The 17,973-nt window shown below is 39.1% G+C and overlaps 2 protein-coding genes across 5 annotated transcripts in view; one reads left to right on the top strand and one right to left on the bottom strand.

Annotated features, from left to right (window-relative positions):
* Nucleotides 1-1,001: 1,001 nt before the first annotated feature.
* Nucleotides 1,002-16,053, bottom strand: tango2 (transport and golgi organization 2 homolog (Drosophila)). Of its 4 annotated transcripts, none has more exons than XM_026322253.2 (10): nt 15,857-16,052; nt 15,179-15,271; nt 14,940-15,063; nt 10,777-10,865; nt 9,436-9,555; nt 9,040-9,157; nt 3,177-3,244; nt 2,863-3,016; nt 2,040-2,144; nt 1,002-1,569 (listed from the first exon to the last, which is right to left on the bottom strand). In XM_026322253.2, the coding sequence occupies exons 3-10, from the start codon at nt 14,993-14,995 to the stop codon at nt 1,449-1,451; spliced, it is 831 nt and encodes a 276-aa protein (XP_026178038.1). In that variant the 5' UTR covers nt 14,996-15,063; nt 15,179-15,271; nt 15,857-16,052; the 3' UTR covers nt 1,002-1,448. The 4 variants fall into 4 exon arrangements, with proteins under 4 accessions (XP_026178038.1, XP_026178041.1, XP_026178040.1 ...); XM_026322256.2 differs by having other exon boundaries at nt 2,863-3,013; nt 15,857-16,051; XM_026322255.2 differs by lacking the exon at nt 15,179-15,271 and having other exon boundaries at nt 15,853-16,053.
* Nucleotides 16,054-16,982: 929 nt separating this feature from the next.
* The window catches only part of arvcfb (ARVCF delta catenin family member b), a 190,118-nt gene continuing 189,127 nt past the window's right edge, over nt 16,983-17,973 (top strand). Inside the window, exon 1 of the mRNA XM_026320689.1 lies at nt 16,983-17,261. The gene's annotated coding sequence lies outside the window, so the exon portion shown is untranslated. The remainder of the gene's footprint in view (nt 17,262-17,973) is intronic.

Below are 17,973 nucleotides of genomic sequence, written 5' to 3'. Positions count from 1 at the left end.
TGACAGACATGCATTCCTTTACTGGAGAATTACCCTAATCCCTAGTCCTAACCTTAACACCTTAAGTCTCAGGTGTTAACCCTCAAACAGGAGTCTGAAAATGTGAGGACAGCCCAAAACATCCTCACTTTGCCTAAATGTCCTTACTCCAAAAGAACCATGTACAAAATGGTCTTCAAAAAGACAGAATAAAGTAATAACACACACACACAAACAAACAAACAGAAGCAAACATATTCACCAATATTTCATTTTATTGTTTGCACCTGTTTAGTTCCTAGCATGACATTAGACATGCCATGTGTGGCCTGTTTACATTTTGGAGACAATGAGGTTTCCTGTACAGGACTTCATGAAAGATCTGAAAGAGCACAGTACATGTGAACAAAATGTATTCAGAAGTAAAGTGTTTGCTTCTGTGCTTTTAGAGGTACCTGAAGATTTGACATTAAGTGCATCCTCACTGAATTCACCTAACACACACAATATGGTAAAAATAAATGCCCCTTCAAAACCCCTTTATTCCAGTACATCTAGAAGGCTACTATGAACTGATGATAGGTAAGTAATGCTTGCACACAACCTTTACCAGTTTCACTTTATAAACCATTTTCTTCAGGCTAGGAAGTATGAATATTTTTCCTAAGTTGCTGTGCCAACACCTGTATAACCAACATGGTTGCAAGGACATGTCAATATAATTGTCAGCAGTCATTACACTGTATGGTGCACCAAACAATCAATTTTGTAATGTCAAGTAGCTGTAAAATGCACTATTCTAGTATGAAAGTGTCTAGAGATCCAGTGTACATCTGCATTCAACAAAGAATTATCTGTCGTAAAACTGAGATTATAGTTGCAAGACTGGGGCAAAATAAATTACCTGTAACAGAGTTACAGCAGAAATTTAAAGTTATCTGTAACTCTGAAACAATTTAATCTACAGGATTTTTACAATAACATATTGTTTAACTGCTGTAGCTAAAGGATGGTATTTTAAATTGCAGCTGGGTAATTTTGCATAAAGTGTATATTCACTTAGTCGTAGATTTAAAATATAAAAAGCTGACACCAACAACAGTAAATTAGATTGCATTAAAATAATCTTGTGCATGGTGGTACTGATTAGAGTTCAAAGCAGGTTAATACATTTGTTGAAACAAACTAATCTTACTGTGTTGTGACATGTAAGGAAAATACTTTGTTCTACAAAATTATAAACGTTCTTTGGCAATCTTTTAAATTAGTACACATGTTTAACTTAATTCAAGAATGAGAAATATATGTCATTGATATTAAAGAGGCAGCTGGTGCTGACTTGTTTAAATAAAAGTGCTCATGTTTACATAGCTGCTATGGTGAAGTGCAGCTGGAGGTGGGAAGGAGCAGTGGTGATGGAAGGAAAGGTGATATAGAAAGGCACAGAGTGGGTTTCCTCTATCATGTCTTCACACCTGCAGTTTGAACTGGAAAGAACTGGTGCTCCACTTGCTTGTGTCAGAGTTAAGCATGGTGCGCTCTGTGAAGGTTACATTATCTTCTGCGTCAACCAGTATTATTGTATTGGTCCTAAATGGGCAGGGGCACAAGGGGTACAAGCACAGAACACAGGAAAATCAAATCAAAACTACTACTACTACTACTACTTAAAGTAGTAAAAAAACCCAAAGAAAACTGGCAAGAGTAACATTATAGACACCATAATAATAATAATACAAAGAAATCAGCTTTAATTACATGAGGCATATTTGAAGTATTTTACTATAGCCAAACACCATTATCAGGAATAAGCACTTTGATGGCTCTGGCAAAAACAGACCCTCCAAACCTGTGGCTACAGTCTCCTGTATGCACTAATCCACCCCAGCATCACATTACATTATTTCCTCATTGTGAAGGATTGATTTCAGTGGATTTTTATGTACCAACAGTTCTCTCATATCTATGAGCCTAGCACAACCAGGCACAACTGTAACACAACCTGCAGACAAATGAGGAAGAGAGAGGCTGGAGATTTGGCATGAGTGGAAGACACTGACCTTGTACCATAATCAGGGGAGCGAACACACACCGCTGACAGAGCCTTGATCATGGGCTTACTGTAAGCAACACCCTGCTGCTCCTGAACTGAATCAGGTGTGTTCCTGTAAAGAAAACACACAATACACATTTTAGGAAGCTTTAGAGCTCTGTGCTTATGTTACTCTATTTTATATTCTCTATTAAGCATATAGTGAGCAAATACTTTTAACAAATCCCATTCTTGAATGACCCATAAGATCCACTTATAAAGACATGGACTGATTTGTGTCTAAATTCAGAATTCTTGAATAATCGGAATGGTATGGAAACTGCATCAAAGGGTATTTGATTTGTTTAAAGCACACGCACGCACGCACGCACGCACGCACAATAAGTAGAGGCAAAACTCATTTGCTCTTCCACTTGTGGTATAAGCTTCAATAAATATCAATTTATTCTAAGATGATAAACAGCTCAATTTTTTGGTAGTTGGCAAGAACCTCTTTTACATATTTGATTCTTCTTCAGATTTAGTTAGTTTACAGGCTTTGTACTAAAGATGGCAAGAAATGTTTGGTTCACTTGATGTTTAGGTGAAGACCTCTGTATGTTCTCTTGTCAAAAACAACACTGTGGATGTTTAATATATTTCAAGAGTGCAGTTATTTTAAGAACCTATCTTCCTACTTATAGCCAGTTATAAGCCAGTCCTAGCTGACATTGGGTGAGAGCTAGCTAACAAATTAAAATTCTAAATATAAAATGTACACATAAATAACATTTGTTTATGGTGTGAGAATCTACAGCAGAGGAATGGGTAGGTAGGCGTTTATCACTCACAGTTCCTCATTAGTAAGGACATTAAGCAGCTCTTGCACCAGCCCATCACCAGACAGAGACTGGTCGTTGACAATGCTGGTGAAGTGACGCTTGCCATGTAGCAGTTTCTTCCATGGAGTGTCCAGCAGTGAATTACTCAAGCCATAGATTCCTGCTGAGAAGCACATGAAAGATACAGACAAAAATATACACCAGTGAACTCTGTTAGTGACCTTGTGGTACATCAATAAACAGACAATCTCAGGGCAATATCAACATTGATATATCAGGTTAACATGAATGGTTTCTACGGCAACCATATTAAAAACACAGACCTGGTTTTAGATGGATGGGTTCAGGGCTGCCTCTGTTTCCATAGTAACACATAATGTCTTGTTTGGCTCTACAAAGAACATAGTAAGATAGAAAATTAAAGACGGTACTTAATGATGATTTAATTTGTTTCTGTTGAATTTTGAAATCTCTTTCAAGAGTCAGTGTTTCTATCTCTTGAAATAAACACAAATACAGCAAAAATCATGTTCAAAGAAGTCCTCCTAAGGAAATCCATTAAAATACCCTGGGAGAGAGAGAGAATATCAACAGTACAGCATATAGTACTGATTTTTCTTGTGGTTCTGGAAAACAGGAATTAAGAAGCTGGGTTCATTTGAAGACACTATTCAAATGGACTATTCAAAACAGCATAACTAAGCACTAAGTATTTAAATCTTATCTTAAAGCAACAACTAGGAAACATTAAGTCTTCAAAAAACAAATTACCGCTGCAAACACCTTTGACTACCACAAAATCATTTAGTTACGGTTTTCGATCTCTTTAAAAAGTCCTCAGTTAGAAGGAATTTTTCAGTCTGAAAAATCCTGGTGACATCAAGGGCATCTCTGACAGCTTTTGCACAAGAGAATGAATAATAAAATATGACCAAATCCTTTGAACCAGTAGGGAAATGAATTTTTTAATGTCAATTTTATGACAGCCGTACCAGTGGCATCAGTCAATCTGAAACGTGCTGCAACACTGCTTCAACATCTAACTTGGAAAGTTTCCAGTAAAGCGCTGGCAAGAGAGAACAAAATATGCTGCTCGGATTATCGCTTCGCAACAAATTTACTGGGTAGGTTAAAAAGCTAAGTTACAAATCAGTCAGAGGAAGTGTGCTATACCATCAAGTAATTGTTCTCATTTTCATCAAATGTGGTGGAAGGAGAACCGTTATCTATTAGGGCAACCCAACTACAGACAGTAATGATGGAAGCAATGGTGCAATATGAAAATAAATATGCTTCCACTTTACATTTTAGCATACACAGTAGTCAGTATAATATTTTGTGTAATTCATACCATGCTTTTCTCAGGGACATTTTCATTCCTCTTAACCTCAGCAAACTACCCAACACTGAGGAAATATGATGACACACACAGAAATGAGCAAACCCTGTACACACTCACTTTTATGATTAGAGACAAACATGCTTGTCTAAAAACAGCTGTCCCTATGCAGAGGTCATCCTTTTCTGTTTGCACAAGAGCTCCTCTGTCTTGAGTGAATTCCCTCAGCATCGTGTTTTCTAAAAGCAGGGTGATGTGTGTCCAAGCAGCTGACACTACACTGTCTCTCTGACAATAAGAAATCACGGGCCTTAATACTGTTTCTAACTTGCATCCAAACCCACGTATACAGTCAGAACAGAATAAACAGCTGCTTTTTCTAATATGTGCTTATGGTTACAGTGCGCCCAGCAACACTGGCCAGTGTTGACATGGGTGACTGCAGTGACCCCTTAAACATGCACATACACAGTAGCTGCTCAGGAAACCTGGTGGACCAGTGACCTGAAGAGGAATGGCAGAACTTGTAAAGGTCTTACCTGTTGTCACTTCTGCTGTGGGCAAACACAAACGCAGTGTCTGACAACCCTATTTTGATGTTGGTACCCTGACCTGAACCCCGTGCCAACATTCATACAACTTTTTTGTGATATGCATGAAACTGACACTGGTGGCAGCAGATGGAGGATTTGCAAAGAAATAGCTCAATTTCTGCTATTTGAAACAGACTACAGTACTGAAAGTCCCATCAGGTGTGCTGTGGGTTGACTGGGGCTGAGATGAGAGAACAGCAGGAGTTCAAGGCCACTGGGCAGAGAAGGAATGAACAACTTGAAAACAAACTTTTTCAGATCTTAGTCAGACAGGTAATCAGTATGCTTGCTGGGAGACATTCTAATGAAGAGTCTACCTCTATACTGAGGTTGTGGAGCAGATTCCCCACCTCCAGCAACATTTGCTCTCATATCCAATCACACACATCTGTGAATGTACAACCACATACGCATAGTAAAAAAGAATTGATTTGTCAATTTTTTTACCATTTTAACCATTGTCATGATATGGTTCAGTGGATAGCAATATTAGTCAGTCAGTCAGTCTGCCCCCATTTCTTCTAGACTGAAATATCACAAAAGCTATTAGATGAATCTCCACGGTATTTAGTACAGATATGGTGCGCAGAGGAGGAATCCTACTGACTCAGATGATTTACTGGCATTTTCTCTAACACAACCACGATGTTAACATTTGTATAAGCAAAATAAGTGAGTGGACTAGCATGAAATCTGATTCCAATAGTCACATTACACTAAAGATGAACTTTAATAACTTTGAGGTTCCTGTGACCTTTCATTGTGGTGCCATGATGCAGTTAACGTTGCAGTGTGTCCAACGCTGTGGTATATCACTTACTCTAACATTTCCATCAGCCTCAGCTGTTTGTGTTTAGTCCCATGCTAACATGGTGAACTATGAAGGTGAACATTGTAAACATTAAAGTTGCTTAAAATTGTTGTGTCAGCATTGTCATTAACATTAAGCTTAATCTGCTAGCATGGCTGAAAAGTTTTCCAACCGTTTTCCCCACTTTCTTCCCTACGTTTACATACATAACCTTGATTTAGCCATGAAAAAACTCACATACCTCATTTCAACATCAGCCACTGTATGCGGCCTCATAGTGATACAATATCATTATGCTGTTACATAACTTTGTAATGCAATCATATCACACCTGACCTATAGACATTAGCTTTGAAAACTTAGCAATCGTGAGATCAGACAGACTTTTTCATGGCAGGATAAACAAAGGAAAAATGTACTGGATTAAGGTCTCTACTCTAATAAATAAGATGATTCCCATGCTAACAACTACAAAGCCAAAAGAAACATTATTTTGTGGCAATGTTTGGACATCTGGATTTATTCAATACACACTGCATGCTATACTTGTGCTATTTACCACTACTAATTCTATTTAGCACAAAATGATATTTTTTTCTCTACTAAAAGTAGATATATTTTCCCCACAAGGAACATTTTAGGTTCTTGAAAAAAAGTTCATCTTTAAAATAGGAGTTCATCCACTCCCGATACCCTAGAATGTGTATTAGCTCCACTACTGTTTTTCCATCTCAGCTCGAACAAGCTTCTGCCAAGAATTACAACACATGGTTTGAGGCCATAGGACTGAACCAGTTTCTAAAGTTGTTTTTATAAAACAGCCGCACTCTGCTTGATTCAAAGTGTGTTAAGGGAGGCATTTCTTAGCAGGAAGACATCAGAGGAGATATTCATTAAAACTGATAATCTCTGGGCATTCAATTTAAAGTGTCAGTTACAGAAAGTGGGTCCAAAAACCACAAGCTATAGAAATGCCATATGAAATGTTCGATATGTAGTCTTGAGAGCCTCAAGTAGACAATACCTGAGAGAAAAATTCAAATATATATGGTCTTGGCTCAACTGCGGGAAGGCTCAGCATGAACGACTGCCACTGACCAAATCACTTGCATATAGAACTAAACCCAACATGGTTATAGACTATCAATTAGTGCAGTATTTAAGAACAAGCAACACATTAATCATGACCATACTAAAATATTTGAATGCATCTGGGAGTGGGTAATGTGTTGTTCTCTTTCATGAACATGATTATACACTAAAGATCTGGGTGCACACAGTAAATGTCATCTTATCTCGCACCAGATGTAGTTACTGACTCGGAGGCAAACTTATAGTGGTGTTTACTAAAAAGACATACAATTGCTTTCATTTACTATGTAAATCATCTTCACTGATTGTGGCTCCAATCAAACAGGCATTACAGGGAAAAAAAAACACAATACAGTAGTTTCACATGAGGGTCTACTGAGTGCTTTCAGAGGATGGTCAAGTCAAAATAAGGCATTATCACAATATAAACAGGGTCATTTTCACTTTGCTTGTATCTCATGAGTGTAGGGTGCCAGCAATGCCAGCATAAGCACAACTACAGTTCCTAGAAAATTTGCATATCCTGCTGTCTTTAGCCAATTAAATAACATTTAAGCCATTAAGCTGGTGTTATGTGTAGCTCTATGTGAAAAGATAAGTCAAAGGAATAACTCAAAGCAGAGGCTCAAATGTAAGCCATAACTGCCTTTTATTTAGTCAACTGTTTGAAAAAGTCCTCCAGCAAACAGCAAATGTCCCATCTGGGGGCATACCAAGCTCAACTCAGCAGACCTGTGAAGCTTTGGACTTCTCCAAGTAATGCATATAGGGGACCAGTAAAGACTGATACTGAGCATTTAGAGAGTTTGGAGGAATGTATTTGTGGAGCCTTTCACAGGGCAAAATTAAAATCTTGTTGAAGACAATGTTTAAATAAACTACATCAGCTCCATTATATTTAAGTAGTGATAAATATGATATTATGAGCCTAAAATATGAAGCTCAAAAATATTAATAATTAAATATAAATAAACAAATAGAGAATTATGAAGCAAAATAATGAAACACCTCTTTAAAATTCAGATCATTATGAAATTATAATGAAATTGCTTTTATGAAAATGTTTATTAATATGAAATATGATTTATTATGCTGTTCCTGCCCTACTGATTGACAAAGTCATTCTGCTAAAAAAAAAAAAAAAAAAAAAAAATCAGCATTATGAAATAATAAGGAGAGTGGGGAAAACAGCATTGTGAGTAAAAGCCAACACTGGATAAAAAACATTTTGAACTAAAAACTATGGAATTTAAAAAGGAATTTTTGCAATAAACTCTTCTTATTATTGTGGAAACAAATGTGATGAAAAAATTAATAATCGCAAAGATCTGCTTCATTTTTTACATTTTTATGTCATGGTCATATTAGAAAATTGTGTATATTTATTCAAATATTTAATTATTTTATTATGTCCTATTTATTTATTGAATTATGAATATTATGGAGCTCCATAGTAGTGCAGCAGAAAGTCACTCTATCTGTAACCTAAAAGCAATGGTAAAAAAATCAAGTATGGTACCGGCATAAGAAAATTGCTTTTGAGAGGAGATCCTGCTTGAGGCTGTGTGACCAGAATACACAGGTCATGACACCAAACTGTGGAAACCCTGATTTCTTTTCCTCCCCTGGCAGGAATACAGTTTGGTGGGAGTGTGTATTGCTGCTGAACCTCCAACCTCTTGCTGGTGGAAACATAGACCTGTTTCTATGCCAATTGTCTACAGGGGCCTCCACCATGACAGCTATCTTAGTGTGCACTGATCCTACTTTGATTTTCTGCTCTTTACTCGTTTGCCAATTTCAGTCAAGTCAGGCTGGTGAAGCGGATGAAGGGGAAAAAAAAAACCTCATTATTTTTTAATGCTGTCTAGATTTTCTTTGTCTGAATCCCTGAAATATGAACAGGTGTTCCTTTAGAATTTTAATGCTAGCCCATTCACAGCTCAGCATCTGAGATTTCTTTTCTCTTCTGCCGGCTTAGCACTCCACAGATGTAGACGGTGTCTTTGCGGTTTCATTCCAAGGTAAGAAACGGCAAGAACCGCAGAAGAGCAGAGTTAAAATTGTCTCAAAAAGTTTAAAAATCTCCGAGTTAGAATCTTTTAGTACACGAGAAGCCTGTCTCTGGTGTGTAGACCACAAGAACTCACTTCATGACACCCACACAGTGGAATACAGAAGGTGTCTCAACATCCGACAGCCCCATAAGTGCCCATATCACATATTCATCTACCTCTCTGGAATATATTTCAACTTGTGTGTCTACTTTTGCAGCCCAGTCTCACAGAGTTAACACGTTTGACTCAGCTTTATCAGCTGATTAGTCATACACCCAGATAGATTTCACTCACTTGAACTCTGCTGTTATGAGGTTGAAGCCATTGTACAAGTGGCCTTCTGTGGACACCTTCTTCAGGTAAGTGTAGCTATCCAGATCCTTGTCCATAAGGTAGTTAGACACTAGAAATCCTATAGGCCAGCAACAGTAAAATGTTATTAAATTATGTACTCGATAAACTAGATTACAGTTAAGAATAATTATTTTCATTATAAAATACAAGTCTGGTATGTGAAAGTGGCAGTGCAAATTATCTCCGGTCAACCTTCAAAGTGAATCATAAAATGCAATATTGTGCTTCATGATGTGAAATAGTGTGTGACAATTAAAAATTAAAAATGAGTCTGTGGAAACATGAGATGTATGATTTGATGCTAAGCATTTTATCCATGAACATATTTGTGCTCACCTCTTCCTTGTGCATCAGGGTTGGGACGTCCTTCCATATAGTTGGTGATTGCTGCCAGCTTGCCCCGCTTGCTTATCCCCAGCCACGACCCTCCTTCCTTACCATATTCCAGGTCCAGGCCTGTTTAACACAGATAAAATGGAGTATTTATTAAATGCAACTCCAATGTCCGGGCTTCACCCATATTAATGAAAATAACTAACTTTTCTTTCTCCTCTTCATTGCAGTGGACACAATGACACCAAACAACACAATGAATACATTTTCCATTTAAAAAAGAATTTGCATTTTGTATAATATGCCAGATTTGCAAGAGCTACTTTGCTTTTCATTTAAGCACTTTTCAGGAAAAACTGACCATGTTTCACTGAGTTGTAAAGGTACCAGCACTGTGTTGCCAGTATACAAGGAATATGTCTTTGGATTACAGTAGTTTTGGCAGTAGCTATGATAAATAAAAGCAATTTATCAATAAATCACTTGTTTTGATCGTTTACCACACTTCCTGGTGATCAATAAAGATGGCTCCACTTAGACTGACAGCAACAAGGAGAGCCAAACACTCTTATTCATCTGGGGTGTAAGGAAAGTCAGCCTGATCCCCCTGAGACCTATAGCTTACTTCCCTTCTCGTCATGCTATGTCTCCTTCAGGGCCCTGCCTCGAGCCCTGCAGATAAGGCAGAGCCATTTATTTCTGTCACATTGCATAAAAGCAGCCATCAGTTACGGGCCTACTACTGGAGTCCTGACCCCTCTATGACAGAGGGGAGCAGAGAGTGATGAACAACAAGGCTATCTCTGTGTTTCCTCCTTCAGTAGAAAAAAAAAAGGATAATTGATTTCCACTGCTTGGCTATAATGTGTATTGGACAACAGTCAATTAAATATAGTTTAACGCAAGTGGGGATGATGGAGCAGAGGAGAATTGGATTCTGAGGTGAAGGAGAAGGAGACGGCTTTTTTTCTTGATTACTCAAAGCTGTTTACCCTTGAAAAAATCCAGTCATATGCTGTTTAAAAAGCCCACCTCTAGTGAATGTTCATACAATCACAGCACAAAAAGGTTTATCACAAATTCTTCTACCCACTACCTAATTTTGTGTCGTTTTGTTTGCATCTTTTGCTGTTTTATCCAGCAAGGGCTCTCTTGCAAGGGACAACCCTTGCCTTCCATTCATTTCAAAGGGACTGACCTGCTTAAATAAAAGTCCGGCACTTTGAAAAAAAAAAACCATCTGCTTGGTGCCTTGTGTTTGCCGAGCATAAAGTTACTCATTTGATCCAATTTCTTCACTAAGAGCTTGAAAAAGAAAAAAGGTGGTTCAATGTTTTGACTGACCGCTGAGGATGTCACTGTTGGTCCCCCAGAAGTCTGCAGCTTTGGACGGTCTGCTGTACAGCTCATCTCTGTTTGCAGCCAAGATTAGCCTGAGGAGATGGGAAGAGTGGTTGGTGCTGTTGATTGTTTTTGTCTTCATTCAGTGGGTCTTCTTTATTCACTCTTGATATGAACCAATGAAGCAATACAGAAAGCCACCAGTGGTCTCATCATCAGCATCTCATTTATCATCAGGAAGACATGATATGCTAGCTGCTTTATCTTTGATCTCAGCTGATGTTTGTATACTCCAGCCTTTTTAAAGATTATTCTTCAGTCATGAGAGCATAACATTATTTTGATATGTTGTGTCTGTGCTTTGGCTATGATCCATGCACACCTTCCACAAGTACTTTACGAATATATACTCAAGCTTTGCTCTCTTCCAGGTCAGCACTTGAACATTCCTCCATGTACTAAGTCTTTAACTATACAAATGAGTTGGCAGGCTGTTTTCAGAAAACCATGTTTTCCGAGATTTATGAACACATCAGATGTGACCAGGAGCCTCTAAGTATTTCACATTTATATAAAGCCATACACATGCCAAGGTTAGAAGGAGGAGGTTTAAAATATAAGATAGCAGAATGACTAGCAAATATTAAAGGGACTTGGGGACAGTGGTAAAGAAAAAAAATGAATATCAGGGAGTTACAAAGTTTGAAATCAATTTTGCCTGTACCAGATACATGTAAACCATCTCACATATATCTCAGTTTACAAGGCTGCACTTGCACTGGTAACATCTGCAGGGGCTTTATCCCAATCTAAATGTCTTTCCATTGCACAAAACAAACAAGAATGACCATCTGCACAAGAGTGGGACCTGATTTAAAATAAACAATCTTGAACGTGACTGCGGTTTAACACAGGCTGCCTGTCAGATAAGTATTGCACTACACTTTGACCTGCGTTATTATTGAGGTTATCAGCGCACAGTGACCTGTATCTAATGCAACACCAGCCATAAGTTTCTACACGCCTGTATGAGCAGGTAACTACTGTTGTGTAGCAAGGAAATATAACATTATTTGATGGCTTTATATCCTCAGTAAGCATCTATTGCCTCCAAGTCACATAGCAATTTGTGTGCACATCTTTCCATCCAGCCTAGGTGTCTTATTTAAAAGAAAAAAAACAACTATTGCTCAGAGGAAATGATGACCTTTCTCGATTGCACCATGTGACTTTTGTAAACATAAATTTGCATTTTGGCAGTGAACCCTGCATTTTGTGGTGTGTAAGCATGCAAAGGATTAACGTATATTTACTTCTCCCAATTAAAGTAATTGTTGCCAATGTATAGAAAGGGTGTTAATGCTTATTGTGATATGGATTTTAACACTGCAGAGAGACACTTAAATACCCTTTGGGTTAACACCACAGACCGGTAAAAGGGCAAATTAAATTTATTGACCTCTTCTTTAGCTTTAGCTTAGCCCTCCGATTAATCTTTCAGGATGGGAGCATGGATCGTGTCTAAAAGCAAACAGATACACCAAAGTGACCTAATGGGGGTCAACCTCTGTGCATCAAAGTCTAATGATACCCTGTTCCCATGGTACTGTGTGAGCCACCACTGCTCCTGAAAACAAAGCTAATAGTAATGATGCAAGGGAGCACATCTGCTCTCCGATCCTGAGGGGAGAATCACATGTCAGTCAGCCAGCTGCATCATGTGGGAGGCATGGTGAGAAGCAAAGCAGTATCAAAGCTCTTCATCAACAATGAACTCTGATTTTTTTCCTATATAACAAACACAGTGGCTTGAGGTTTGCGTTGCTTTGGATGTTAAATTCCTTCTAATTTTGTTGAGCCTGTGACCTTTTACCTTGCATCAACAGCATCTTACAGTTCCACTCAATCCACCTTTTGCTCCAAAACAATTTTTCAGAAGATAATAAGTATTCCATGAAATTTTCTCAACGTATTTACTGTTCTCAGAAGAAGTGCTTTTTGACTACAATTTACCAATTTAACACCTGATTTTTCCTTTTCACGATTCATAAATTTATCTCCATTTATCACCTGGGTCCATTTACCACCACGGGTGGCTGCACAAAAGTTCATGACAGTTTGGCCTAAAGTTGTGGATCAACCGACACACCGACATTGCTGTCCTTAGAGCCTTATTACTGGTGGGCTGTAAAATATTAATCTTATTGGCAGGCTGCCATGAAACCTAATGAGTGTATTCCTGCTCCTAAGAGAATCAACCTTTTAGTCTTTGAACACTTGCTGAGCATTCCTCTTAAGGCATCATTGGGCAGATTGCCATGGATAACATCATACTCCTATGGGGATAAACTATTTTATCAACGCCACTCCAGAAGATCTATGAAAAACTGTCAAAATGCTGTTTGTTTTAGCCATCACTTTCATCTTTCTGGGTGCAATGAAGAAAACAGCCTCTCAAGACTGCTAGTAGAGTATATTTAAATGACAATGACTTGCCTAAAGGAAGTGCTATAATTACAGGTCAAAATCATATTGCAGTGCTGGTTGGTTGATATTGCAGCAATGCTTTAATTCGGAGCAGCTGAGAATGTTGAAATCTATTTTAAAAAGGGCAAGCTGGAAATTGAGTTTTGAAATACAGAGGCATGTGGGTAATCACCGACTCATTTGTGCTGAACACGAATCTATCTGACTCCCGCAGATATATTCCTGTCATTTTGTGCTGTGGGAGTATAATACATGTACTTAATGAAACTTTAATCTTGGCTTCAACCCAATTTAGCACAGGTATGTTGCACATTCCTCTCGATTTCTATATTACAGATGTACAATAAAATTATTTCTGCAACTACTTACATAGCAGTGGTGTAACTGCATTAGGTCACAGAGTTTTCAACCTTTCCCCAGGTTCAGGTCTGAGTCAGTACTCATGACACACCTCTGCTATGATCTCCCTAGGCAGGGTCGGACTCCCAGAGGGAAGGACTATGGCAAGAGAGAGCTCGCTCTCAACCTCTGGAGGATTATAATCAGCTGCACATCACACTGTAACTCGAATTGACTGCTTGTAGTGCTGTGGTCCGTGCTGCCCACTGGAATAAGTTAGCATTTACTGCTGGGCAGGACACATGAAGGTTGCGCAATGATTTATGGAGTGCATTAAGATGGCACATTTGTGCAGAGGATTTGTGCTTTAGTTTATGTAATAATAATAACAATAGAAATGTTGACAGTACTAAGTACATTACATGACAGATATGACTGGTGGAGTTCTACAATGCTACTTTTGAGGCTATGGCACATTTCCCCATAACTACACACTACAAGTATATGCATACTTAAACACACTCATATGTAAAACATCCTTTAATCTTCTCTCTTTTGCTACTATACTACTGTTTGTGCATGCGTCGCACCTCTGCTGGAAGTGGCACAGTAGACTTGGAGAAAGATGAAATAGGGAACTTTGCCACATTGTCAGTGTGATAACAGGGATGTCTAAACTTGACACAACTTGATTTATCAGCCTGAAAGCCTTTTCCCCATTGTTGTTTTAAAAAAAGGATCTATACATTCTGAAGCAGTATTTTCTAACACTTCACTGAAACTATTTGACGCAAACACTGAGTGAAGTCTTCAAACTCAGCACTGCTTTTTATAGCTGCACCGAAAGGTAGTATCAGGAATAATCTTTATACAATTCTCACAAAAATCCATATATACTGTTTACCTTTTAATGGACCAAACAGTGGGTACTTCTGGATTTTAAAGGTTAAAATAAACAACCTGCAGTGTCAAAAGTAAAGATGCTTATGACATTTTCCCTTAACCTTGGTGTTCCTCCAATTGCTTCTCCACTGACACTCTTCTAATATCAGCTAAGGTTTGTGAGGTTAGCAGTTATTGGATAAGGTCATACCTCAACTACTCTGAAGTACTGAAGTAATAATTACCAATGTATTAAATTTATACCTGCTCCAAAAGGGAGTCTAATGGGGAAATCTTGCTGTCTGACCTCTATGCATGAAGGGGCTTTGTGTAAAAATATTAATATTTTTGGTTTGATTTTGGTATAATAAAGACGTTTCTGGAGGCGGCACTCCTAACATGCTATGACATTATAGTGGCATATTAGGATTAGAGTTTGCTGAATGGTAACTGCTCACCTGTAGGCATTTTTGGATGCAGGCCGGGGGTCAAACTTGAAGAAAATAATACACATGAATGTGCTGGGTGCTCGACAACAGGGGTTTCACTCGGTCCACATCTGCCTTCAAACCTCAGTCATGTCTGACAAAGAGGGAAAAAAAAAACAAGACACGAGTAAGCACTGTGTTTAGTGTTGGAGCACTGAAGTGTGCTCTGTGGCATTGTGGTTGTACGGGAATATGCTGTAACAACAGACCTGGGAGATCAAATTAGGTAAAGTCAAGCTGCAGAATTACACAGACTGACCACAGCAGCTAAACTGCTTTCCCTGTTGTCTTTGTTCACACAACTGAAAGTAGATGAGTATAAAGTTCAGTACATGTGGGATTGGGACACACTCATCACAACATGTTGAAACAGGTCAGTCAACTTAGTTGAAGAGCAAACATGAACATGAACATAACCCACCAGAATATATAGAGAGAGAGATCACGAAAAGTACATTATGTTTATCATTCCTCCAGTTAGCTACTAATGAATGGGAAAGGCATACATGAAGAAACTGAAGCTAAGGCAAATAAACACAGTCATTGCACAGGCAGCTCCAATCATCAGACACCACCAAGCTGGTACGTGGTAACTAGTTATTAGTTTATCTTAACGAGTAGCTTTATGGCGAGTTAAGTCCTGAGTCCTGAGTCCTGAGCTAGCCAAACAGCTTAGCCATGGCTTGTTACGTATATGGCTGTTAATATACAATATACCACAACATTATAACATTACTCTATTATATGGCTAGTGTCACCTGTACTAGCTCACCGGGTCCTACACAGCTTGGTAAACTAAGCAGTGACTAGCTAACTAATGCTAGCATTGTTAACTCAATAACGTGGCGATGACAGTGAGACAAAGCAAACAAGCTTTAGATACCTACATAAACTTGGCTGTGCACATCGCAGCAGACTGGACGCTAACTGTGTGACGGCTGTCTACTACGCTGTTTGCCGCTGTGTAGTATCTGCTGGTTGTACTCACTGTCCCCCTGCACACTCTCTGTTGGCAACTAAGAGGAAATGCCCACCAAAAGAGTCCTCGATCTGTAACTCCAGTCGTTTCGTAAGCATTTCCTGTGGTTGGGAGGTTTCATTTGCTGTGCACTCTAACTTTTCCCGCCCGCCCTGGCTCTCAAAAGACTTAAAACGAGTGCACTTCCAACGAGGCTCTGATCTCCACTGTGATTGGTCAGTTTATGGGCACTACACAAACACTAAGCTGACAGCACACACGGACAATTGGGTTTCCGGTTAGTGTGTTATATTCAAAATAAAAGCTCTGATAAACAAAATAGGGGGTCGGCTCGACTTGAGAACGGAAGAAAACGGTAGCACAACGTTTTAATGACCTATTTAGATGAATGGATGATCACTTCTATACAATATACATCAAAATCAGAGCACCTCTGATAAACTGAAATCATGACCATAGCCTTAATGGGACCTCAGTTCTGTATGATTACCTTATAGTACCTTCATTCATGATGAGTAGGACAGCTCAGAGCAGATCTACATTTAAGTGCGAATAATCTAATGTGTATTGTTTACGTTTTAGACACTTGGTCTAGATTTTAAAACCTTTACTTTGAAAACAGTAGATGTTCTCTTTATATTTATGGTGATTTGACCATGGCACTTTACCAGTGAATTATTATAACAATGGATGAGCCGTATCTGGAGAAATAAATGACGGGGTGAATCAATAAAATACGGAATAAAATATAATAAAAATAAATCACATACGATTCTGTGTTTTGTGATATTAAATGGGCGCCTTGATAATATTTATTACACAGACAATTAGGCTGGATAAGGCGTTGAACACAGACACACGGGAGAGTAAATACAAGAGGGAACTACTTTATTAATATAGAGACAAATCTTCAAATATTCAATAACAAACCGCCTCCAGTGCTGTGCGAGGGGCGAAGGGGCGGAGACACAAGCTGTGGCCGACAGTATCCAGCACTGTTGTGGATGAGAGGCATAAAGGCTGCGCTGCCTTTCAGACAACACAACGGTGCAGGCACTAATTAGTAATCGGTACCGACAGTCGCTTTGGGCACAAGTGGGAACTTTTCAGTCAGTTACGGTACTTCTGTTTTTGCATGTGGAGCAGCAACCCGACAAGTACAATCAGGTTTGAGGGAAAGGTTGTAAGTGTAGTGTCTGTGCTGCAGCCAAGTTGCACGCAGAATAGCGTGATTCAGCTGAGGCACGGATACTGCTCTGCACACTGGGGAGTCTCGGCGCTTTCAAGAACAAGGATGAGCAGGAGAAACTAAGGTAATAACACAGTTCTTTGCTTTCTTCTGCAAATCCGTAGCTACTGGGATTCAAGTTTTTGCCTGTGCTTTTACAACTCAGGAGGAGAAGGAGGCGCAGGGTGTGACAATAATGTAATCCTAATGTTTGGCGACATTGTAAAAGATGACAATAACCCGTCAGCTGTCTGACACACGGCGCATACACGGACCCAGTGTGTAAAGCTTTTGTGTAAACAGTAGCTATTCTGGTGTTCATACCGCGGCACCAGGGAAGGAAACAGACTCAGTCCAACCAAGTGGTTTATTACACGTTGATGAAATATAAGCTCTTTGTGTGTGTTGGTGCGTTTTGGAAGCTTTTCCGCTGATGGGCACAGTCAACGAGCGCGAGCCGCAACGAGCTGTCAATCATCGCATCCTTACTAGTCCATTGTTTGCCCCGCCTGTTTGTGAGTGGGTTACCATGGAGATGGTTCCGGTTCCTCTCCTCTAATTACCTTATTTGGAGAAGGGGCGGCTGTCAGCTGCTGGACTGGTGATGGTGTCTGCTTAATAGCGACGTATTGGTGTCCCATGTGAGTGACCGCCAGGATGACTGCACGCTGCAAAACAACAACCAGAGCTCTGGTCATTAAGAAGTCATGCATGATGGTCTCTGTAGACTGCTGTTGTCCTGATCCGCGTTTTCATAACCAGCTAACGCTAACAGTCTCAGGATGTGGTTGGATAAT

This window comes from Mastacembelus armatus, chromosome 9, assembly GCF_900324485.2.
Source record: "Mastacembelus armatus chromosome 9, fMasArm1.2, whole genome shotgun sequence".
Classification (NCBI taxonomy): Eukaryota; Metazoa; Chordata; class Actinopteri; order Synbranchiformes; family Mastacembelidae; genus Mastacembelus; species Mastacembelus armatus.
Note: the sequence above shows the minus strand (reverse complement) of the source record. Positions and strands in the feature narration are given on the sequence as shown.

Coding starts and splice junctions, on each gene's coding strand:
- tango2 (XM_026322255.2), bottom strand. CDS start 14,995: ATGTGTATTATTTTCTTCAAGTTTGACCCCCGGCCTGCATCCAAAAAT. Junction 10,866..14,939: donor GCATCCAAAAATGCCTACAG/GTGAGCAGTTAC, acceptor CCATCTCCTCAG/GCTAATCTTGGCTGCAAACA. Junction 3,017..3,176: donor ACCCATCCATCTAAAACCAG/GTCTGTGTTTTT, acceptor TGTGCTTCTCAG/CAGGAATCTATGGCTTGAGT.